The following is a 23,901-nucleotide window of genomic DNA, read 5'->3' on the forward strand; positions in this document are numbered from 1 at the left end:
GAGATTTCTGCTGGCTAAGAAACTTCAAGTTACAAAGGAAAAAAGGAGTTTGAGCTGAGGTGGGGAACCTTGGGCACATTCATGATAAAAATGTGTTCATTTGTCATGCAGAGAAAGATTTTAGGGAGGTGGTGGCTCATTGGGAAGCTTCATGCCTTAGCATTGGAGGCACCGGGGCACACATTGCCTAACCAGTAGCAAGCAACCTTCTTCAGACCAAAACCATGCTGGCAAGAGCATTGGGAATCACCTACAGAGAGAGTCCCAGTACCTAACTCCCTTTGCAGGATCTTCATCTGCATCACACCTCTCTTCTTGTAGCCAAGCCACTGGGGGAAAGAGGCAAATATGGAGTTGGTGGGCACTGGTTGGTGCTAGGCTGCTAAGCTCAGGAATTTGGTGTGGCTGTCCGTTTGGCTCCTGTTGAGAGGGAATTGCAGCTGTGAGCACACGCAAGAGGGAATGAGAAGTCCTGCAGAGGTCCATGTGAGTTTGGTGGTGGTGTCATCCACCACATGTTTCTGTAGCGCTGGATGGTCTGCTTGATCCATGCGAAGGATGGATAGCATCTGTGGAAGAGCAGTGTGCACTTTTCGCCCATGGAGCCAAGATAAATGAGAGTATCATTGTCATGTGGGCAAAGGTACGTATAGGGACAGTACGGGCTGTGTGCTGCTGATGGCTGGAGACGTAGATGGGATATTTATGTGTGCAGGAACATGGGTTACACAACAGCCTGTTGGGATGTATTGGTCTAGTCTTTGCTGGCAGGGTGGGAACAAGGGCACGGGAGGTGCAACTCATGCTGCGGAGATGCTGCACACACATTGTGCATTGTGGAACTCTGCAGGAGCACACAGTGGAGATGGGCACGCGGATGTGGTGGTGCAGCCTGCTGGTATCTCAGCAGAGTTGTCGGTGCGAGGCGGCGGTCAGGGCCTGCATGCACAGGTAAGGGAGAGCTTGCCAGTATCCAGAACTGCTTCGGCACACAGGCGAGGTGGTGGGATGGCGTTATGGAAAACCTGTGTGCCCGCTGTGTGCGTGGACGTGTTTTCAGTGAGCTTTAAGAGACAAAGCCCGGCCTGTGTTACAGGATCTGTGAGCGACCTGTTGCAGTCTGTAAACAGCCAATCCTCCCCTTGCGTTGCGGCGTGTTTCACTGTGGCGGGACGAAACGTGCACACACACCACCAGATGTGGGACAGCGGAGGCAACGAGCACAGTTGTTGACACCCACACATTCACTGGGAGAGACGGACAGGTCTGCGCCTCTTTGTTGAGATTAATAGTGTTATGAAAATGCTCAACAGAGGATAAGGCAGCATTATGGGATGTGATTTTGTTTAATGGGAAATTAATGATACAGTTGCATGTGCATAATTGGAGTATACTTATACCTGCAGACCGTTCCCATCTGTGTAAATCGATGATGAGTTTCCTGCTGGAGGCTGCAGCAGGGAGCAGGGTGCTGGGTGACAGGGAGGAATGGAGTACGTGGACACACCGTGTATCACAGAATCAGTTAGGCTGGAAAAGACCTCTGAGATCATCAAGTCCAACCTTTGACCAAACACCACCATGGCACTAAGTGCCACATCCAGCCTTTCCTTAAACAGCTCTGGGGATGGTGACTCCACCATTTCCCTGGCAGTCCATTCCAATGCCTGATCACCCTTTCCATGAAGAAATCCCTCCTGATGCCCAACCTAAGCCTCTCCTGGCACTGCTTGAGACTGCATGCTCTGGTCCTGTCTCTAGTTGCCTGGGAGAATGCATATCTCTGGGGTAGGTACATCTGCAGGTACCGGCAGCCAGGAAGCCTCGAGGTGCTGGGGAGGCACCAAAGTCCCTGCGGGCTTCCCGCACACAGGCCGGCGGTGGCACTGACCGCGCCGGGCATAGACAGCCCTGGAGGGGTCCTGCGGCCCCGCGGGCGGAGCGTGCGGGATGGGCACGGCAGGACGGGGCAGGGAAGCCAGCGGGGCGCTCAGCTCAGCCCCGAGGTCGGGGGCGGTCGGCGGTGGGAGGGCGGTGCCCAGAGCCTGTGCCCGGGGCCGGTGCCAGCGCGCAGGAGGGCGGGAGGTGCGCGGAGGCCGCGCGGTGCCAGGGATCGGCCCCGTGCCCCGTGCCGGAGCGGGGGCTGGGCTGGTGCGGGCCCCGCGCCCTCGGGCAGGGCAGGCGGGGGGCGGCGGCGGAGCCCCGCGGGTGCGGGTGCGGGGCGGGCGGCCGCGAGTATTATGGGATGCCGGGCTGGACGGTGGCTCCCGGCGACTATTATGGGATGCCTGCCTGGGCGCGAGGCGGGGGGGGAGGTGGGGAGGTGTGACTATTATGGGATGTGCGCGCTCTGGGTGTGACTATTATGGGATGTTGGGGGGGGTCCTCACAGTGCGCCCTTCCCCCCCCCCCACCGCGCTCTCCCCGCGGGAGGGGGACGTGCCTATTATGGGATGGCAGCCCCGGGAGGCGCGGGGGGTCGCCCTGCCCCGGCGCGCGGGGTTCCGCGCGGGGCGGGGGGGCAGTATTATGGGATGTTTCTTGGTGGGGGTCAGTATTATGGGATGCCGGAGCGAAGGGGTGCGAGCGTGGGGGAGTATTATGGGATGTTTCTCGGGGTGAAGGTGCGGACGGAGGCGGGGGGGGGGGGTAGTATTATGGGATGTTACCGGCGGGAGGGGTGCTTATTATTATGGGATGCCGGGCCGGGCAGTGAGTGGGAAGTTCTGAGGGGAGGGTGAGTATTATGGGATGTCGGTGGGGGGGGGGAAGGGGGTGTGTGTTTGGCGGGGAGACGGGGGCGGGGCCTGTTGCCGGGGTCCTGGGGCATATTATGGGATGTAGGCGGGAGGGGGCGGGGCCTAGCCGGGTTTTTTTCCCCTTTAAGAGGCGGTGCCGCGGCCGGAGCCATTTTCCCTTCAGCGGCGGCAGCGGCGAGAGAGGAGCCGGGGTCCGGAGCCGGGTGAGGAGCCGGGAGGGAACGAGGGCGGGCAAGGCCATCATCTGCCGTCTCCTGGGGCGCCCAGGCCAGCAGAGGCGTCTCTCCGCCGGACGCCCCGTCGGCTCCGGCCGCAGCTCCTGCGGGGACGCGCCGTCCCTCTGCCCGGGCGGCCGCAGGACAGGTCTGGCCCCTCCTCCCCCGCCCCGCAACCGCCTCGCCGGTGCCCGCAGCCCAGGCCTGCGCCGGCCCCCGGGGAACGGCGGCCCCTCGCCGCACGCCCGCCGGACTTCCCCGGCCCCGCCCCGCGCCCCCGCCCGGGAGACGGTGCCCCCCGCCCCCGCCCTGCGCCGCGCAGCCCCGCTCCGGGCGGGGGCGGCGGAGCGGGGCCGCCGAGCCCGCCCGGCCTTTTGTGTGCGGCCGGCGGCCGGGCAGGGGCTGGGCCAGCGCTGCAGTGCCAGCCCGGGGCGGGCTGGGGCTGCTGGCCAGGGCGCCGCGCTGACAGCCGCCCCGCTGGCCCCGGGGCTCCCTTGGAAGCCCGGCTGCCTTGCTTGCCCCTGTGCCTTCTCCCGGCACAAGGCAGAAATAACCGAGGGCGCCTGGCTGCAGAGGACGGGAGAGTTTTCCTTTAGGACAGCTGTTTTGGCTTCCTCGCCAGCGATGAGTTGCTGACTCAGTTTAATATCTAGTGTCTCCAAAGCCTGCTTTATCACAACTCTAAAGTGATCCTTGCTGCCTGCCAGTGGTTCTATTATCCATAGGCTCCAAAGCCAGTAAAGTTGCTGTCTAAGCTTTCTCACAGATCCTCTTAGTAGCACTATTGCTTGGGAGAACGGAGTTCAGGTTTGCTGTAACTTTCTGTTTTTCTTTTCAATGAAGTACTGGCCAGACTGGCAAGAAGACGACAGATAACCTGTGTAAGCCCAGGCCTCCCCCAGTGTGGAGGACATGGCTTCGGGCATTGGATCTCCATCACCATGCTCAGGGGGCAGTGATGATGATGAGATGGAGATCCTGTTGAACAACGCTATCCCCCAGCATCCAGGTATGGGGAGCCTGCAGGGCATGCATGTGGAGTGGGGATAATGTTGGTCTTAAGCTGAGTATGTGAAGTGCATGATGTGTTGGGGAATGTTTTTGGTTTTGGTTTTTTTTTTGCTACAAGTCACAGGTATGCTTTTGATATCCGAGTCCCAGGGTTACTTTGAAGTGAGAGGCTCGAGGCTTTGTGTCAGGTGGAGCTGACTTTGTTCCAAGCCATTGCAGGTTGTCAGGGCCTGTGCTTGGAGGAGGTGTAGAGGGTGGAGGCAGAGCGTCCAATTCTGACAGGGTACCGAAATGCTTGTGAATTTCAGTTTTCATGAATGGGGAGGGGGAAGAGGAAGTAGTATGTGAAAGGGCAGGTTGCCTGGCTTGCTTTCATCTGGGAGCTAAGGCCGGCTGACGTCCAGAAAAAACTGCCCTGGGCTGTTGCGTGACCCACTTTCCTTCATCACCACACCCAATTATTGAGGATTCTTACTCTGTGCTGCTTGCTCACCTTTGCTTTTCTTTAGTCCTTACATCTTGCTTTTTCCCTTGTATTTGCATCCTCATTGTCAAATTGAGGCTTACGTTAGAGCCCTGGGATTTCTTCTGGTTTGCCTTTTTTTTGTTGCTGCTGCTGTTGATGACCTGCTCTGTGGACATGCATCTGGATTCTTCACTTCCTTGTGAAAAAGGAGTGATGTATGTAGTCAGTTGTAGCACAAGTATGGGATTTCCTACTAACTCATGCTGGAGTGTTGTGTCATATATGAGAAATGTAACTGGAGGAGGGAAGATGGTGTTGTGGAGTTCTGGATTTTTGTTTGTTTGGCATTTTTTTCTTAAGCCTCGTCTCTGGAGTTTTCTGGCACCTCTGAGATCTTGGGCAGTATGGGACTATCAGTAATGAAAATCTGTTTGCAAAAAACCTGGTAAAATCACTGCAAAATTGAGAGGTTTAGGTGATACCTTGGAAAGGGTGGGTCATTAGAGGCTCTAAATCAGAACTTGGTGGAGAAGATGCATGATCCTTGAAGGACCTGGTGTTGCAGCACCATGGGAGCCAAGAGACGTCCATTGGCTGGGAATATGGCTGGGGCCAGGCATGGCACTCCAGGTTCTGAGACGTCTATCTGTGCTGTTTCAACCACGGCTGCAGTAGCTCCTCTGACCTGTGGCTTCCTCCATCCTGCCCAGCTCGGGTGGTCAGGAGGCCATTTTCCCTTGGAGGGAGAAGGAGTGACTCCGGCTGTGTGCAGTGGGCGGGGCGGCAGGGAGGGCGGGTGGCCGCGCTGCTCCTGCAGCCTGCCACAAAGAGAAGGAAGGGCCGTCTGGCTGCCTCTGCCCCCTCGGGCCAAGGGCAGCCGGGAATGGGGGCACATAGATGGAAGTGTGCACTAGTGCTGGGGAGCTGGCGTGTGTTCTGGCCCGGCAGGCAGCTTGCTGGCTGTCTAATCTGGATCAGAATAGAGTTGCTGAGTAACAACTTTCCTATGGAGGAGGAAAAGTAGTGGCTTACTGGCCTGTATTTTGCATGCAGCTGTAAGATGTTCTGTACTGCTGAAAAGGCTAGATGTTTTTTTTTTTCCTGGAGATCCATGGACTGAAACAGTATCCTACTCAGGTTCTCAAATGAATTCAGTTTTGCCCCTTTTAGATGTGGCCATCTGTTTTATGCTCTTTCCTCTTCTTGTTGGATTATGGCAAACTTCTTGTCCCCAAGTTCTGACTGCAGTTCTGCTTGGAGAAGCAAGATTGTGGAAATAGGTGGTGTTGGGAGGAGGATAAACCATGTTGGTGGTACCTTAGGATACAGTTTTTGAGTATCTGTTGTGAACAGTAAGAGTTGTAACCACCTCTGCTTGTAAGTACGTAGCAAGAAGCAGACAAGTTGATCTCTGTGAAGGGGGGCTATACTGCACTGCGCAGAAGGGGGTTGAATGAGACATGTCACCTCTTCACATCCAGAACCTGAAGAAGAGCCAGAAGAAGAGCTTCTGTCAGAGGCTGACACTCCCAAAATCAAGAAGAAGAAGAAGCCCAAGAAACTGAAGGAACCCAAAGTTCCCAAGCTCAGCAAGCGTCAGAAGAAGGAGGTAAGAAAAAGGATGCCTAAGGTCACACTCTAAAATATAGATGTAGAAGGTGAGGGTGCTTATTGTTGTTGTTGGCTGATAGCAGCAATCTTTTGAATGGATCTTGTGGAGCTTGGGGAGATAACAGTGTTTAGTGTTTATCCAGAGTATTTTCTCATGCCTGATCTCTCCCTCCCTCCCCAGCTGGGGGACAGCTCTGGTGAGGGGAATGAGTTTGTGGAGGAAGAAGAAGAGGTTCTGCGCTCTGACAGTGAGGGCAGTGATTATACCCCTGGGAAGAAGAAAAAGAAGAAATTAGGACCCAAGAAGGAAAAGAAAAACAAAGCCAAGCGCAAGGAGGAGGAGGAAGAGGAGGAAGAAGATGATGACTCAAAGGTAACAAGTTACCCTGCTGCCTGCTTGCTTCTCATTCCCCATGTAGTATCTGATTTGGGGGATCACTATGCTCTCCCTTAGTGATTGTACAGGGAGTTGGGACTGTGTAGTCTCTTCTTCCACTAGACCCTCTTGACTTCACCTTTTTCCCACCTTGCATTCTTCCCTCTTTACTACTTCAAGCACACATGGAATTTATATTGAATCCAAATACTTTTCCCATTTCCACTGATCTGCTATTGCAGCTGTGTCCTATGGTAGTGATAAATGGATGTGGGGAGAAAAAAATTCCCTGGGTCGTCTGTGGAATGTGGAAGATGCGTGGAAGCTCTGCTCAGAGTTGCCATGCTTCTCTTTTCATAGGAGCCAAAGTCCTCTGCTCAGCTCCTGGAAGACTGGGGCATGGAGGATATTGATCACATCTTCACAGAGGAGGATTACCGCACACTCACCAACTACAAAGCTTTCAGCCAGTTTGTCAGGTGAGCTGCAAGCCTATACTTAAAAAGACTTGGGAACAAAAAAATAGATGGGACAAAAACTAGATCCCTTGATTTTGGAGCCTCAGTGCCCACTAGTGTAGTACCTAGAGTGAAAACTGAAGCAACAGTATAATAATTGATTGCTAGCTTTTTTGCTTTCAGTCATCAGGATGGTGCAAGTCCCCTTTCTTCCCTACTATGCTAAATTCCATTTTTTTGCACCCAAACATTTCTATCTTTCACATAGTGAAGGATGAGAGTGGGGAGATTCATTGGCTGTTGAGATAAGAGATTAGAAAGGAATGTAGTTGAGATAAAGGTGCTGATGGGGGTGGCAGTGGGGAGGAATAATCTGCATTTCAGGGTGGTTCAGTAACCTTTCCTTCATTCCTCAACTGTGCACAGGCCACTTATTGCAGCCAAGAACCCTAAAATAGCAGTGTCGAAGATGATGATGGTCCTGGGAGCCAAATGGAGGGAGTTTAGCACCAACAACCCCTTCAAGGGAAGTTCAGGTGCATCTGTGGCAGCTGCTGCAGCTGCAGCTGTTGCAGTAGTCGAGAGTATGGTAACTAACGTGGATGCTGTCCTGCCGCAGCCCCCCGTAGATGTTCCTCTCAGGAAAGCCAAGACAAAGGAGGGCAAAGGTGAGATGAGAGCCTGCAGGAGGATAAAATGTGACTGGTGTCAAGGCCATAGCCCTTCTCATTCTGACTCCTGTGTTCCCAGGACCCAATGCCCGGCGGAAGCCAAAGGCCAGTCCTCGTATTCCTGATATCAAGAAACCTAAAACAAAGAAGGTGGCACCACTGAAAATCAAACTGGGAGGATTTGGTTCCAAGCGTAAAAGATCATCAGTAAGTGATGCTCCTTTCTTGACCTTGAGGAGGAGGTCATGATGTGATAGTGATCCTGGGGGTGTGTCTGACTGCTGCTCCCCAGCATGTGTGCCTGAGTAAAAAAGCTTTTCTCTTACCTGCCTCAGAGTGAAGATGATGATCTGGATGTGGAGTCAGACTTTGATGATGCCAGCATCAACAGCTACTCTGTGTCAGACGGATCTACAAGCCGTAGTAGCCGCAGTCGCAAAAAACTCAAGGCTGGGAAGAAGAAAAAGAAAGGTAAGGATACTTGCCACTGGTTGGAGACAAGCACAACTAAGTGTGTAGGAAGATTAGGGGGATATATCTGTGGAGTTCTGATGTTTAACAGTGTACTTGAGGGAGAATTGATTGTGAAGGAAGAACCTGATATTATTTTGAATAAGGAAAAGGTTTTCAGAAGTTCTTCCAGGAGTTCTTTGTTAGGGAAACAGATGCAGTACTGAGTTTTCCTGGCCTTAACTGTACCTTTTATTTCGTGGGTGAAAGGGGGCACAAAGGGACTTGTTTTGCTCCTGTTTCCAGGTCTTCCTTCTTGCTCTGTTTACTTATATGGAGTAAGAGTTTTGTATTCTGGGTCTCTAGATGGCTGTGTAGGCTTTTGGGAGAAAACTCTCCCTGGCTGTAGGAAACCTGTACCTGTGGCTTATATTGTGGTAACTCCTCATCACCCTCTGCAGGTGAAGATGACTCCACAGTGGCTGTGGATGGCTATGAGACTGATCACCAGGACTACTGTGAGGTGTGCCAGCAGGGAGGAGAAATTATATTGTGTGATACCTGCCCTCGTGCCTACCACATGGTTTGCCTGGACCCGGACATGGAGAAAGCTCCAGAGGGCAAGTGGAGCTGCCCACACTGTGTGAGTATTGGATTCCCCAAATGGTGCAGGAGATCATGTATGAGGGGGATGTCAAGTGGCTTGGGGTTGTTTCTGTGGTAATGAAATAATCACTTTGTTGTTCTCATTTCCCTCTCCCATAGGAAAAAGAGGGCATTCAGTGGGAAGCAAAGGAGGATAACTCTGAAGGTGAGGAAATCCTGGAGGATGTAGTGGGGGATGCTGAGGAAGAGGATGACCACCATATGGAGTTCTGTAGAGTCTGCAAGGATGGAGGAGAGCTGCTGTGCTGTGATGCCTGTCCTTCATCCTATCACATTCACTGTCTGAATCCCCCGCTGCCTGAGATTCCCAATGGAGAATGGCTGTGTCCTCGCTGCACTGTGAGTTTCTGCTAGTACCATTGTCCTATTGCTACAAGAGGTGATTGATCTAATCCCTTTGGATCATCATGTTTCTGTGGAAATACATGGTCTTTTGAAGACTGTCTCCTCACACACTTTTATCATAAAGCTTAAAGGCCTGACTTTTTGTAGCTGTATTGTGCTTTGATTGCTTGATTGCTTTCTCCAGACAGTGGGAAGAACCAGGCTACAGCCTTTGGGTCTCAAGAGATTTGTCCACATGCAGGGTAGTTGGGCAGTTTTTGGTCCAGCATGCTATGGATCACTTTTTTGGGCTCCTCTATGTGTGTAGAGGGAGAAGATCAAGTGCAAGCAAATTCAGTGCTTTAAGTAATTTAAACTGATGCTGAGACAAACTGGTTTTGCACTGTTGTAAGTTTGTAATGCTGAGACCTTTCTTAGTACATGGTTAGGAGAAATACTATGCTTCTCCAGAAATTTCTTGAAATAGGTAGTATACATGATGCTAATTGCTTACAGAAGGTGATGAACAAAAAAAACCCTGCATATGTTGGGCCCTTAGTTCTACAGCAGAATTTTTTTTGCATGGACTTTCAGTGAAGTTGTAGTTGGACAGACTACTGGGCTCGTCAAGCCTAGCAAATTCTATCTGTGTAGTGAAACCATAAAAGTGACTGTTTCTGCTCTTCAGTGCTTCCATATTAGAAGCACATACAGTGTGATGCATCAAGCTCTCTTTAACTTCCCAGTGCCCAGCTTTGAAAGGAAAGGTGCAGAAGATCTTGATCTGGAAATGGGGTCAGCCCCCAGTGGGCCCTGCACCACCACGTCCACCTGATGCAGACCCTAATGCTCCACCACCAAAGCCTCTGGAGGGTCGGCCTGAAAGGCAGTTCTTTGTCAAATGGCAGGGCATGTCCTACTGGCACTGCTCCTGGGTGTCAGAGTTGCAGGTGAGTGGAGGAACCTACCATGGTGTAAGGGTGGGCAATTGAGGCTGAAACACCTAGTGACTGCTTGTGTCTTGACTGCAGCTGGAGTTGCACTGCCAGGTCATGTTTCGTAACTACCAACGCAAAAATGATATGGATGAGCCGCCCTCAGGAGACTTTGGAGGGGAAGAAGAGAAAAGCCGAAAGAGAAAAAACAAGGACCCCAAATACGCTGAGATGGAAGAGCGTTTCTATCGATATGGGATCAAGCCAGAGTGGATGATGATCCACAGGATCCTTAATCATAGGTAGGGGGTGTAACAAAGAGGATTTTCAACAAAGACCTTAAGCAGGGCTAAGGGAGAGGGAATGAGCTAAACTGCAGTATGACTGGGAGAAACAGTGGGAGTTCTTTGTTGGTATGACAGACGTTGTTGTTCTGTTTCTCCTGCTTCATTAAGAGTGCTTCCTTTCCATTTGAATGGATTGGGGGAATACTGCCATCTCACTGTGCTTGAGACTTACTGGTTTCTTCTGCAGTGTCGATAAGAAGGGGAATGTCCACTATTTGATTAAATGGAGAGACCTACCCTATGACCAGGCATCCTGGGAAAGTGAAGATGTGGATATTCAAGATTATGACCTCTACAAGCAAGCCTACTGGAATCACAGGTAGGAGAAGTATCTAGAGGTTGTTTTCCTTTCCCTTCCCTCAAGACAAAATACTTCAGTATGTCAGCCTCTATCACTGGCTGGATTAATAGATGAAAATGGGCAAGAAGCATCTCCTTGTTGGTGACTCCTTATGCCTTTGGGCAGGGATCTTCTTCCTCTCTACCATGAAGGTTCCAGCCCTGTTCTCTTGAGCCTTTTTGAGTTGGGTGATTGCCCTCCTGTCCTCTGCAATAATTTTTGCTCCATCTGTTAATAAAAAACCATTAAACTTATGTGTCCTTGGGACTGTGTCTGCATAGGGAGCTGATGCGAGGTGAAGAGGGCAGGCCTGGTAAGAAGTTAAAGAAAGTGAAGATGCGGAAACTGGAAAGACCCCCGGAGACTCCCACAGTAGATGTGAGTTACTTCTTTTTGCTTTGGAGCCATCTGATAGAGCTGCTTATTTTGAGGTGCCTGCAGAAAAATAGGAAACTGAAGAGTGACCAGCATATGGTTTGGGGCTCCCTCATAGCCCAAAGAATAAGTGGCATTAGGGAGCCTTCAGACCAAGGTCCACTGTGTCCGTTGGGTCAGACTCCCTAGCTCTTGGTGAAAGGGTTTTACCAAAAAAAAAAAAAAAAGGCTTCTTGTTGGATGCCTTTGGCCATTTGGAAATTGGCTTTGATGGTTGTCATCTGTGGAGCCTCATTTGTACTAGTGAATATAAGGGTGGCTAAGAAAAAGGACTCCTGTTAATTATCTGAGTGAGTGAAAGGATTCCAACTCTTCCTTCTTTCCACTGTAGCCAACAGTGAAATATGACCGGCAACCGGAGTACCTCGATGTAACAGGGGGGACCTTGCATCCCTACCAGCTGGAAGGGCTGAATTGGCTGCGCTTCTCTTGGGCCCAGGGCACAGATACAATCTTGGCTGATGAGATGGGTCTGGGAAAGACTGTGCAGACAGCAGTGTTCCTGTATTCCTTATACAAAGAGGTGAGAGCTGGGAGGTCACTGCCCAGGGACAGTCTGCCTGTATTAGCGATTGCAGTCATCTAATGCTCTTACTGACTATTTGTAGGGCCACTCCAAGGGTCCCTTCTTGGTGAGTGCACCACTGTCCACAATCATCAACTGGGAACGAGAATTTGAGATGTGGGCCCCAGATATGTATGTAGTGACCTACGTTGGGGACAAGGACAGCCGGGCCATCATTCGTGAGAATGAGTTCACTTTTGAGGATAATGCCATACGTGGAGGCAAAAAAGCATCCAGAATGAAGGTACAGAACTCTGCTTTAATACAAGCCTGAATTGAGATGCATTCAACTGACTTTGAGCAGCTGAGATTCAGATACTCTGCTGTCCCTGAGAGCTGATTATGCTTATAGTTTCCAAGGGGAAATAACTCCAAATCGATGACAAGTGGACATTCAGACTCTTGCTATAGACTGTTTAAATACTCCCACTAGTCTGAACTGGTTTAGTACTGGAGAAAGACAGTTGACTACGGTAATACTGATCCTAGGCAAGTCCCTCTGTCTTCCCTACTTAACCTGTGAAGTTGTGCTTCTTTAGTTCTACAGATCTAAGATGATGTCAGAATTGCCACTCTGTGTAAAACACAAATACACAAAACAAGTATGAACCTTTTCATCCTGAGGAATTGGCTGACAGGCTGTACCCAGACATGTGAGAAATTGCATTTTGTGCCCAGACAGGAAGACTCTGACCTAGGTGGCTACTTCTTGTAGAACTGAAGTCTTCCTGGTAAAACCAAGATGGCAGCTAAAGCATTTTCAGTGGCAGAGGCAGATAGACTCATTTCCTTCCTTTGAAATGGAACAGCCTTAAGTATTAATAGTAATTTAAAGTTTCATGGTACACTATTTATCTTTACAAGTCTTAGCTTTCTGGTGAGCCACTCTTCTCCAAATCTCAATTCTCTAACATGCCTTTACTCACTACTTACTTCTTAAACATCTTTGTTAGAGTATTTGGCATCTGTCCAAAAATAGCAAGTACTGAGGGGGTTAAGGAGACTTACATGTGTTGAGAGCAATAGGGAATTAAAAGGCTAAAATGGTTTGGGCAGCATTTTGAGTCTTGTGACAGGAGACTGTGAGTATGAAAGTTTATGTGCTGTTGACCACGGCTTATCAGGATGACTTTATGGAGGAGCACTGCATCCTCTATCCCATTACATGTTCATTTTTTTCCTTTGCAGAAGGAGGCTGCTGTCAAGTTCCATGTGCTTCTCACTTCCTATGAATTGATTACAATTGATATGGCCATACTAGGCTCTATTGACTGGGCCTGTCTCATTGTGGATGAAGCTCACAGACTGAAGAACAACCAGTCTAAGGTACAGAGAAGCATAGGTGGCTCATGGGCATGGCATATGTTGCAGGGGAGAGAGACAGCTCTTAGTCATTTGTTCAGTAGTAAATTTGATGTGTTAATAAAAAGAAAAATCAACAGCCTGGATTTGGAGATCAATCATCATTGGCAACAGCTTTACTTATACAGATCACTGGTTAAAACAGCTTTCTTTCCAGGTGAATGGGCAATTGGTCTAGACTGAAAAACAGAAAAACCTGGATGTGGTTGTTGCTTTCATATACAAAATGATTTCTCTGAAAGCATCGTACACCTGCACCACCTCTATTCTGTACAGGTTTACCATGCTGAGCATAAAACATGCTCCATGAGCAGAATTACCCTGCTTCCAGAGTAGGCTTGCTCTCTGTGTTTATCTGGCTTTGTAGCAGGACTAATTAGGTGTTGCAGAAACTGAAGGTGGGCAGAGGTGTTTAAAAATGCCTGGGTAGGTGCTGAAAGCCATATAGCTGCTTTAATATGAGCCTGCACCTTAACTAAGCTTGTTTGAATTGAGTAGACTTGACTGTACTTTCTTAATCCAGCCCCTCCCTAGGTGGGCCTTGTGCCTTAATTCTGGTATTGATTTGCCTGTCTTCAGCTGGATTCCAGTGCTCAGTATGCCAAAACCAATTATTATTGGAAAGCTGGGTTTAGAGGTTCCTGGAGACTGTAAGAGAAAATTGCTGCTTGATTTCTTTTTTTTGTTTGTTTTGTTTGAATGGCTTTAGTGTTTTGGATCTTGGCATGAGGTATCTTCCTGAGACATCACAGCTGTGCATGCAGTTCAGTTTCTAGATCTTGTTTTGTTGTAGGCACTAAGACTGGATGCCATTCTGTGCTTAGCATTGAAACCACTGGAAGTAGGAATGAATGCTTACTATTAATATTCATTAATTGAAAGAGGATGTAAAGGCTCAAGGTCACACTATGACACTATGCAGAACCATTAAATCTTTTTCTACAGCAGTTTCCTGTCCTATAAAACAGCTTATAGGTGTTTGGCTGCAAGATAGATTAGGTCAGGTGCTTCTTGACAAATTTGGGTCATCTCCTAAAGTTTTGCAGATATAATTAGTAACTTCCACATTTGATTCCAAAATAAAAATATTTTAACTATAACTACATAGAAAGATAAATCCCTGTGGAGGCCACTAGAAGTACTCTTCTGGTGCAATAACCAAAACACAAGTGATTTGTTTTTTGTTTACCATTTAGTACAGCTGCTTTCATTAAGTTTGACCTTGTGTCATGCTAAGTGCATAAGCAAAGAAATGGCCAAACTGATAAATTACTGCTTTACTGTCAATTTGTGCAGGTGAACATGGTACACTTGTGCTTTTCAGTGCAGTACTTTTAAGTGCTCACTACATCTGTCTGGAATTACTTCATTTTTGTGAAAGCCAGTGCAAATTACCTTTAGAACACATTGGCAAGCCCTTAGCTCTTTTTCTCCTCTGCTTGTTCAGGGCTCTGGAGCACTGCCAGGAGTGATATGAATAGGAAGAGTGACTTAGTTATTTCTAGAATTCTCAAGGCAGAGTAGTTGTAGGAATGTGGAACGCTAATTTAGCAAGAAAAAATACATAGTACAGCAGTCTAGAAAGGATTTGTGGTCTGAAAGAGATTGTGACTTGTAAGAGCAAAGGAAAACCTACTTGCACCTGATGGCTCAGAAGATTTGCTGCAGTCATGGTTTAGCTATGCAGAACAATGATCCAAATAAGATCAGTCTAGTAACCCTGGCTGGAATGTGAACTACTTGGAAGTCTTGTCCAAACAGCTGATGTGATCTAAATTGAACCCTAGATTGGTGTCAACTTTCTAGATTTTTTTTTTTGTAAGTCTATGACTTAATAAGCCTTTTGGTGTATTTGTGTGTGGGTTTTGGTTTATTTTCCCACTTTCTTCCCTGCTCTCTCCTTTCCAGTTCTTCCGTGTGCTGAATGGTTACTCCCTCCAGCACAAGCTGCTGCTTACGGGAACTCCCCTGCAGAACAACCTGGAGGAACTGTTCCACCTGCTGAACTTCCTGACACCCGAGAGATTCCAGTATGTCTTGCTGTGCCAGTCAGCCTGCCTGTCTTGTCACTCCTTTCCCCTCGCTTGCTCTTTTGCTCTTTTTCCTTTGTGCCGTTTGCTGAGTGTCTGTTTCCCTGCAGTAACTTGGAGGGCTTCCTAGAAGAGTTTGCGGATATTGCCAAGGAAGATCAGATCAAGAAGCTGCACGACATGCTGGGCCCGCATATGCTGAGGCGTCTCAAGGCTGATGTTTTCAAGAATATGCCATCTAAGACTGAACTCATTGTCAGAGTGGAGCTGAGTCCCATGCAGAAGTGAGTGTGGGGGTGAAGAGAGCCCTTGCTGTTGAGCTGCTGTTTCTCTGCTCTGCAGTTTAAAAGAGGATGCTGAAGCGGCCTTATCCTTACTCTTCAGGGTTTTCTGCATAGTGGCTGCCACTAGAGCAGGAAGGACTAATCCTGAGCTCTGGTGTAAGGGATAAAGAGATAGTGAGTGCCACTGGCAGAGCCTCGGTAGTAATGCCAGAAGCTGTGCAGAGTTTAGCAAGAGAAGAGTAGGTTAGTCATTCTCATGACAACTGGCTGAGTTGTTTTATTTTCTTTTTTGTTTTCAGGAAATACTATAAATACATTTTGACAAGAAACTTTGAGGCACTGAATGCACGGGGTGGTGGTAACCAAGTCTCATTGCTCAATGTTGTTATGGATCTGAAGAAGTGCTGTAACCACCCCTACCTCTTTCCTGTGGCTGCTATGGTATGTCCAGTCACTTATTCTGTATAAGCAAATTCCCTGCTGGCTGTTATCAGGAAGCCAGTTAGCTCCCTAGGTGAGGCATGGAGGGGTTCTCATTTCTCTCCTTTTGCTTTTATGTGGTTTTTTTCATCCTGTCTTTATTTAGACCCAGCATGCTGGAAGGCTATTTCTTTTCTAGCAGGTTTATGTGATAGGTAGGAGCTATCTTTTGATTCATGTGCGGTTGTGAAGACTGTAAGAATAGGGACTAAGTAAGAAAAGAGAAGAGTATGTAGGAGTCAAATGGCAAGAGAACAGGGACAGGGTAGCACTGATGTTTTGTACAGGCAGTGGTTGTGCCAAGGTCAGTGGAGCCAGCATCAGCTGGGGACTAAGGCAAAGTTACATCCCTTCAGGCTGTTTGTGTGCTTTGCACCTTATTCCCTCTTTCTCTTTTTCTTTTTAGGAAGCTCCAAAAATGCCAAATGGCATGTATGATGGTAGTGCACTTATTCGAGCCTCTGGAAAGCTGTTGCTGCTCCAGAAGATGTTAAAGAACCTGAAGGAGGGAGGTCACAGGGTGCTCATATTCTCTCAGGTATATGGAAAAAAACCTTTAGGCCTGGAATACTTTTTCTGAGAAAGAAGTCTCTTGATCTGGTATCCACTTGGCCCTCACTCTTCTGTGGTGGTGCTTTTCCAATATGCAGATGACTAAAATGTTGGACCTTCTAGAAGATTTTTTGGAACACGAAGGGTACAAATACGAGCGGATTGATGGAGGAATCACAGGGAACATGCGTCAGGAGGCTATTGATCGCTTCAATGGTATACAGTCACCTACTTTTTCTGTAAAATGAAAGCTTGCCTTGTATGTGCTTAATACTCATGGGATTGTTGTGCCCCAAGTCTTCTATTGCTTTCTGGAATCTTAAATTAGTAGCAATTCCCTGTCAGGTGATGTGGGTCAATTAAAAATTCTTCTTTGAGTACTGCACATTCTCTTGATTACTTGTATTCTCTTTTTTTTTTAATCTAAGCTCCTGGAGCTCAGCAGTTCTGCTTTCTGCTTTCAACTCGAGCTGGGGGTCTTGGTATTAACTTGGCCACAGCAGATACTGTGATTATCTACGATTCAGACTGGAACCCCCACAATGATATCCAGGTGAGTCTGAATGGGATCACTCATTATGGAGTAGTCTGAGGAAGAGGAGACACTAAGTCATCAGAGTGAAGTAGTGTGAGACTTCCCCTCTAAAATATGTGAAATTAGAGCAGTGAGGATGGGTAGAGATGGGAAGTGAAACAGTGGAGGAATCTTCTAGGGCACAGCCTTCACTAAAGCCAAGAGCGAACGTGAGGGCAGGTGGGAGGCTTGTGGAGGTAGGTGGGGTATGTCAGACCTGCTGCTTGTGCATCTCTAGACTGTTCTGAGCACGTCTCTTTTCTAGGCCTTCAGCCGCGCACACAGAATTGGACAGAACAAGAAAGTGATGATATACCGCTTTGTGACGAGGGCCTCAGTGGAGGAGCGTATCACTCAGGTGGCCAAGAAGAAAATGATGCTAACTCACCTGGTAGTGAGACCAGGATTGGGCTCCAAGACAGGCTCCATGTCCAAGCAGGAGCTTGATGACATTCTCAAATTTGGCACTGAAGAACTCTTCAAGGATGAAGCAACTGAGGGGGGTGAGTGCCTGGGAGTAGAAGTGAAGGGGGTGGAGAGATCTGACCCCTTATTTAGTGAGAGACTGTAGACACAGTGCTGATTATAGCTCCACAGAGAGGGTCTAGAGTGGCATTCCCTTTCATAGTCCATTGAGATCCATACAGCAACGGTGCCTGTACTCTTCCTTCAGGGGATAACAAAGAAGGTGAGGACAGTAGTGTCATCCACTATGATGACAAAGCAATTGAGCGTCTGTTGGATCGGAACCAGGATGAAACGGAAGATACAGAACTTCAGGGCATGAATGAATATCTCAGCTCCTTCAAGGTGGCCCAGTATGTGGTTCGTGAGGAGGAGATGGGGGTGAGTATGAGGCCTAATACATTCTCCTAAGTGATGGAGGATCAATTAAGTTAATTGAGCTCTGAAGCATTTAAGGCTAAGCAGGCAGGCATATATCTGGTATGACAGGCTAGGACTTGGAGCATAGGGCCCTAAGTTGGTTACCTCTCTGGCAGGAGGAAGAGGAGGTTGAACGGGAAATTATCAAGCAGGAGGAATCAGTAGATCCTGATTACTGGGAGAAACTGCTCCGTCACCATTATGAGCAACAGCAGGAGGATCTGGCCAGGAATCTGGGCAAGGGCAAACGTATTCGCAAGCAAGTGAACTACAACGATGGCTCGCAGGAGGATAGAGGTACAAATCCACAGGAGCCTGAGGGAAAAACGGGTGTAAGTATATGTTGCTGGGAAGTAACGGAGTAGCGTCTCAGGCTCACGTGCTGTTTTTCTTTCAGACTGGCAGGATGACCAGTCAGATAATCAGTCAGACTATTCAGTTGCTTCTGAAGAAGGAGACGAGGACTTTGATGAGAGATCTGAAGGTAAGTTCTACTGGAGACAGAGTTCCTGGGCTGCTTTGAGTGTGGGAACAGCTGGGACTTGATTTGGGTGATTTACACATTTTGTGGTGCTCTCCTGCTGGGGCAGTACTCACACAACAACGGTGCTGTGCATTGTCTCTTTACTTAGCTGCATTTCTCTCTTCAGCAGCTCGTCGGCCTAGCCGCAAGGGCCTGAGAAACGACAAGGATAAGCCTCTGCCTCCCTTACTGGCCCGTGTGGGAGGGAACATCGAGGTAAGTTGTACCAGGGAAGGCATTTGCATCCCAGCTGCTCCTGTATTCCTCTTGCCATATCCATCTGTCTGCTCCTTCATTCCAGGTGCTGGGTTTCAACGCTCGCCAGCGGAAAGCCTTCCTCAATGCTATCATGCGCTATGGAATGCCACCTCAGGATGCCTTCACCACTCAGTGGCTTGTTCGGGACCTCCGTGGCAAGTCAGAGAAAGAGTTCAAGTGAGTTTGCAGTAGGCAGGAATGGAAGACTGACAGGAGCTAGACCTGTCTGGGAAGAATGAGAATTGGGCCTTTTCTTGGAGACTACATTTCCTTAACGTATTGGTTGATTCTTTGTGGGAGAAAGAAGTATAAGCTGGGATTGTTGATAACTCTTACTTGGATCTGACTCTTCAGTCACCAAAAGTAAATGCTTTTATAGGAGTAGCATGGCTCTACAAGCATGTAGGGAATACTCTCACAGAGTCTTGTGTGGGTTTATGATTGTTTCTGGCTCAAGATTCTTGAGTAAGCTGTGTGTCCTCTATGTACTTAGTGATTCTGTTAGGAAATTCTCCCTTGAAGAAGCCTGGAGGCCCAGAACCTCTTACTATGAGTTAAGAGTCTCGGGGTAATTTTCCTTTTGTGCTGGCAGGAGTCTGACAATGCATGTCTCCAGATAATGCAATTTATGAACTAATTGCTTCTCTCTCAATCTCTGCAGGGCCTACGTCTCGCTGTTCATGCGCCATTTATGTGAACCTGGAGCTGATGGTGCCGAGACCTTTGCAGATGGGGTCCCACGGGAAGGTCTTTCTCGGCAGCACGTCCTTACTCGCATTGGGGTCATGTCACTTATACGCAAAAAGGTGAGTGCCTGGCAGAGCAGTGTGGCCTTTGCTGGCCTTACATACAACTGTAGTCACTGGGGTCTTGAGCTGGAGAGTTACCTCTTCTTTCACCGCTACTTTTGTTGTGTGCTTAGTGCTCTGCCCATACAGGTGTAAGGATGAATTTTATATGACTCCTCCAGTGATATGTCTTTCTTTCCCTCTTGTGCAGGTGCAGGAATTTGAGCATGTGAATGGCCGCTGGAGTATGCCAGAACTGGCAGAGATAGAGGAGAACAAGAAACTGTCACAGCCCAGCTCACCCTCTCCCAAAACTCCAACTCCTTCGACACCAGGGGATACACAGCCGAACACACCAGCCCCTGTTCCTCCACCTGGTGAGGGCTCCCTCTTGTACAGCCCTGCGTCCTGACCTTAGCCTGGCTGTTCCCCTCACCAGACCTGTGGTGCTGGGGTCTGGGGCAGGACGCAGATCAACTTACTCTCATGTTAGGAGGGCTGCCAAAGACATGTGCAAGCCCTTAAAGGCAAGAGAGGACACTGGCTTTCCTGGGATGAGCTGGCATCAGTGAGAAGCCCAGCATTTGTAGTGGGCAGGAAAAGGAAGGAGGGGTCATGTTAGTTCCATTTTGATGGGCCTGATCTCTGGGAGCTAAGAAGTGGTCTTGGTAGCAGGGAAGGCCTTACTGATTTGCTTCTCTTTTGTCTCCTGTGCTGCTCTGGCATGGGGAATACACAGAAGATGGAGTAAAAGTAGAAGAAGGAGCTAGTGCTAAGGAGCAAGGAGAGCCTTCTGAACCAGAGAAGGAGCTCAGTGCCTCTGCTACTGAAACAGAGGCCCCTATGGAGGTGAGTTTTGGCTTTTTTGCCTTGTAATTGTTTATTTCTCTACTACTGCCGCCTCTTCGTTTTAGCTGAGGCAGAGATGAGTTTTTAGAGTGATGCTTTAAGATAACTCTCTGGTCCTCAGAACTGGCCTCACAGTTTTGTGTGTGTCTGCTTTTCAAATGACTGTGACTGTGTTCTGTTGTCATGCACTGCTATACTTTGTGTCTCACTGATCACTGTTCTCAGCAGTGTGCTCAGCCTGTGGAGACACCACCCCAGGAAGCAAAATCCCCAGTGAACTCCACAGAAGCAGATGAAAAAAAAGGAGAGGAAACGGAAGTGAAGGAAAGACCAGATGAACCAATGGAAGTAGAAAGCAAAGGTACAAAGCACTTAATCCTGAAGAAATAGGCTGGAATGTAAAAATCAACTGGGAAGTTGCAGTATAGTATTGGGTTTAATTGGTTGAAGAATAAAACTGTGGACTTGCTATGTTCCTGTGCATCTCATGTTCCCCTTCTTTCCTGAAGCTGATGTGGAGAAAGTGGAAGACAGAGCAGCTACTGAAAATCCTCCTGACCCTCCTATAATCACTCTGGATGAGAAAGGTGAGGCATGATGACTCCCTTCTCTTCCTTAACCCTTCTTCTGCAAGGATTCATTGTGGGTCCAACTTGTTGCAGTACCTGCCATGTTTGTTTTAAAAATTTCCTGTGTGTACAGATGAGAAAAAGGATGATGATAAGAGAGATGTGGTGATGCTGCAGAATGGAGAGATGCTGAAAGAGTCAGTAGATGAAAGGCACAAGAAGGCAGTAAAGCAGCGCTTCATGTTCAACATAGCAGATGGTGGTTTCACTGGTATGTGATCTTTATCTACTTGAACTCATTTATAAGCTCCTGCTTATGTTTGTGAAATAACTTCCACCTGTTCTGGTGTCTCTTGCCTTTGCAGAACTACACTCCCTCTGGCAGAATGAGGAGCGGGCTGCCACTGTCACCAAGAAGACCTATGAGATCTGGCATCGGCGTCATGACTACTGGCTCCTAGCTGGGATTATCAAGTATCCTTGCCATGACAGACACATTCTCCCACCTTGTACATAACTTGTCACGGGGAAAGCGACCGTTCTGGATCTGACTGGCATAGGTTAAGTGAGAGAGTGCTTTATCTTCACAAGAGTGAAAGTGATGATGGGAGGGGGAGCTTCTTCTTGCAGCATAGTTAAGACTTAGCGGGACATAGTTCTCATTCCCCTTCCTTGGCTCCTGTTTGTCCCCTCTCTGTACCCCCTTTCCCCACTCCCTCTGGAGAACAGTACTGCCTGGGCTGTGTATTCCCTTGTTTTCACTGCCTTTGTTTGCCTGAGCTCATCCCATCTCAGTCATGGCTATGCCCGTTGGCAGGATATTCAGAATGATCCACGTTACGCCATCCTCAATGAACCCTTCAAGGGTGAGATGAACAGGGGTAACTTCCTGGAAATAAAGAATAAGTTTTTGGCAAGGAGATTTAAGGTAAGGATTTCTCTTTAGTGTGATAACTGCCTGGATCTCTAAGAACAGGTTCTTGCACTTCTGAGTTTCCACCAAGAAAGTGAAAGATGTATGCAATGCCTTTTGTTTTAGGGGTAATAAAAAAGCAGTATATCTCAGGATCATGCAGTTGCTCCGTGATAGGAGCTCTCTTTTTTCTGGAAGTGGTATCGGGCAGCTTGGTTCAGTGCTCTCTATCCAAATGTTTATTGAACAACTAAGCAAGAGGCTTAAGGTTCAAGTGGCTGTTTTCATCACAGCTTCTGCTCAGTCTGCTACAACCCACTCCATGTACCTGAACAGAACTCTGGTTGCTGAAAGGGCTGCCTTCAGTCTCTACTTGATCCTCTATAGGAGTGAACATAGCTTAGTTGTGGGAGTGATTTACAATCAGGTAAAAGCCATGTAGGTCTCAGTCTTGGGGCAAAACGTCGATTAACTATAGACTGAATTATAAGTTCTGCACTGACAGGATTCCAGCTGATTTCTCCAAATGCTTACAAGATTCTAGACTCTCTCTATAAATAGGATGGAATACTTTTCCCTTGGGTTCAAGGAGTAATCTCCATCCTATTTGCCTCATAAAGAATGGGTAAAAAGAATCAGAGAAGGAATGAAGATACTAGAGGAGTTGTAGTAGACTATTAAACCCAATATGTGTATCTGACTTTGCTTCATTAAGCTCTTACTGTTTTGGGCTACTCAGTAAAACCGGCTGGTGAAAAGAGATTCAGCTACACAATCTCCCCTTACAAGCTGGTGGGGAATTGGATCAGGAGAGACTGGGGGCACAGACAAGGCTCCCTCTGAGGCAGCTGCTGAAAGACTCATTGCTGCCCCACCTTGCAGCTCCTGGAGCAAGCGCTGGTGATTGAGGAGCAGTTGCGGCGAGCTGCCTACCTGAACATGTCCGAAGACCCATCTCACCCCTCCATGGCTCTGAACACACGTTTTGCAGAGGTGGAATGCCTGGCTGAGAGCCACCAGCACCTATCCAAGGAATCAATGGCTGGGAATAAACCAGCCAATGCCGTGCTGCACAAAGGTAATGCGGTGTGTTAAACAGGGGCGGGATAGGTGTTCAGCAGTGCTGTCCCCTCTGGGGTGTCCCTTTCCCGTCCGAACAGATGTCCCTTTCTCTTGTAGTTCTGAAGCAGCTGGAGGAGCTTTTGAGTGACATGAAGGCCGATGTGACCCGTCTGCCCGCCACGATTGCCCGCATCCCCCCTGTGGCGGTGCGCCTCCAGATGTCGGAGCGCAACATCCTCAGCCGCCTGGCCAACCGCAGCAGCGAGCCCCCGCCGCCGCCCCCGCCCCAACAAGTACGTACCCGCTCTGGTCAGTACGGGAGCCACGGGGGGAGGGGCCCTCCGAGGGCCGGGCCGGGCTCCCGTGACCAGACCGGGAGTCTCAGCTCCTCATCTCTCGCCCTGCAGGTGGCCCAGCAGCAGTGAGTTCCTGGCCCAGTGCTGTTGACCTTTCGGCCAAGCTGAAGTGACTCCCCTAGCCCACCCCTTCACACTCTACCCCTCTGCCTGACATTCCTGACTGGGTGCTGTTTCCCTCCATGGAAGCTGCTGCTCAGGTCTCTGGAAGGAGAAGAAACTCCTTCCTCTGCAGCCAGCCCGTTGGAGCAAGGAGTGTGTTTAGGAGAGAGGGGGATGGATGTATGATGGACTCTGTACATAGTGACTGGAGGCCCCAGCGCCATGTCTGTTACATGGAGAACCTGGCTGCATTGCTCGTTGCCTCCGCCTGGAATTCCAGTTTTCGTTCTTAATTTTATTTTGAGTTTGTTTACTGAGACAAGTGTGCAGGCAAGACCAAGCAAAAGCCAGGACAGAGACAAAGCTACCTCCATCAAAATCCTTTTTAATACAAAAACTGACCGGACTTGTCAACTAATAAGCAGCTTGAAGACAAAAGCAAACAACAATGAAAAACCAACAAAAAACAGAGCAAAACGTTGATAAAACTGAAAAATAAAGTTTCCTTGTATTTTATTTTGTTGTCTGTAGTCTCATGAGTGTACTAGGGTAAGTATGTGGTCTCAGCATTGAAAGAAGAATTAGTCGTGTTTTTGCTGTATCAGAGCAGCTTTTCGGGTATCCTACACCTCTGAGAAGGGCAGTAGATGGCAGTGTTTAAGGCCAGGCTCCAGAAGGCCTTGAG

General features: G+C 48.7%; 1 protein-coding gene and 1 non-coding gene across 10 annotated transcripts; both read left to right on the plus strand.

Moving 5' to 3' along the window:
* Positions 1-2,887: 2,887 nt before the first annotated feature.
* CHD4 (chromodomain helicase DNA binding protein 4) lies at positions 2,888-23,732 on the plus strand. 9 transcript variants are annotated; one of them, XM_071433173.1, is made up of 40 exons: positions 2,888-2,962; positions 3,818-3,983; positions 5,933-6,060; positions 6,244-6,435; positions 6,799-6,917; positions 7,323-7,564; positions 7,647-7,774; positions 7,903-8,038; positions 8,479-8,660; positions 8,783-9,022; positions 9,754-9,957; positions 10,039-10,244; positions 10,477-10,608; positions 10,911-11,007; positions 11,396-11,587; positions 11,673-11,873; positions 12,818-12,955; positions 14,900-15,021; positions 15,132-15,305; positions 15,605-15,746; positions 16,192-16,323; positions 16,436-16,553; positions 16,766-16,890; positions 17,177-17,414; positions 17,585-17,757; positions 17,913-18,093; positions 18,170-18,280; positions 18,447-18,535; positions 18,621-18,754; positions 19,239-19,383; positions 19,577-19,742; positions 20,105-20,214; positions 20,440-20,575; positions 20,724-20,801; positions 20,917-21,054; positions 21,149-21,257; positions 21,579-21,711; positions 22,579-22,774; positions 22,876-23,067; positions 23,166-23,732. In XM_071433173.1, the coding sequence occupies exons 2-40, from the start codon at positions 3,887-3,889 to the stop codon at positions 23,225-23,227; spliced, it is 5,838 nt and encodes a 1,945-aa protein (XP_071289274.1). In that variant the 5' UTR covers positions 2,888-2,962; positions 3,818-3,886; the 3' UTR covers positions 23,228-23,732. The 9 variants fall into 9 exon arrangements, with proteins under 9 accessions (XP_071289274.1, XP_071289282.1, XP_071289275.1 ...); XM_071433181.1 differs by having other exon boundaries at positions 22,876-23,051; XM_071433174.1 differs by having other exon boundaries at positions 20,443-20,575.
* Positions 19,769-19,907, plus strand: LOC139593366 (small Cajal body-specific RNA 11). The gene has a single exon (XR_011680275.1). It is a non-coding gene; the product is annotated as a small Cajal body-specific RNA 11 (non-coding RNA).
* Positions 23,733-23,901: the final 169 nt, after the last annotated feature.

The sequence above is a fragment of the Agelaius tricolor genome, unplaced genomic scaffold (genome assembly GCF_023055355.1).
Source record: "Agelaius tricolor isolate 1412-34295 unplaced genomic scaffold, bAgeTri1.0.p SCAF_9, whole genome shotgun sequence".
Taxonomy (NCBI): domain Eukaryota; kingdom Metazoa; phylum Chordata; class Aves; order Passeriformes; family Icteridae; genus Agelaius; species Agelaius tricolor.

What these genes read in the sequence shown, in the direction of transcription:
- CHD4 (XM_071433173.1), top strand. Translation starts at nt 3,887, where the DNA reads ATGGCTTCGGGCATTGGATCTCCATCACCATGCTCAGGGGGCAGTGAT. An exon ending in AGTGGAGCTGCCCACACTGT is followed by an intron (nt 8,661 to 8,782) that starts GTGAGTATTGGA and finishes CCTCTCCCATAG; the next exon opens with GAAAAAGAGGGCATTCAGTG. An exon ending in AAAAAGCATCCAGAATGAAG is followed by an intron (nt 11,874 to 12,817) that starts GTACAGAACTCT and finishes TTTCCTTTGCAG; the next exon opens with AAGGAGGCTGCTGTCAAGTT.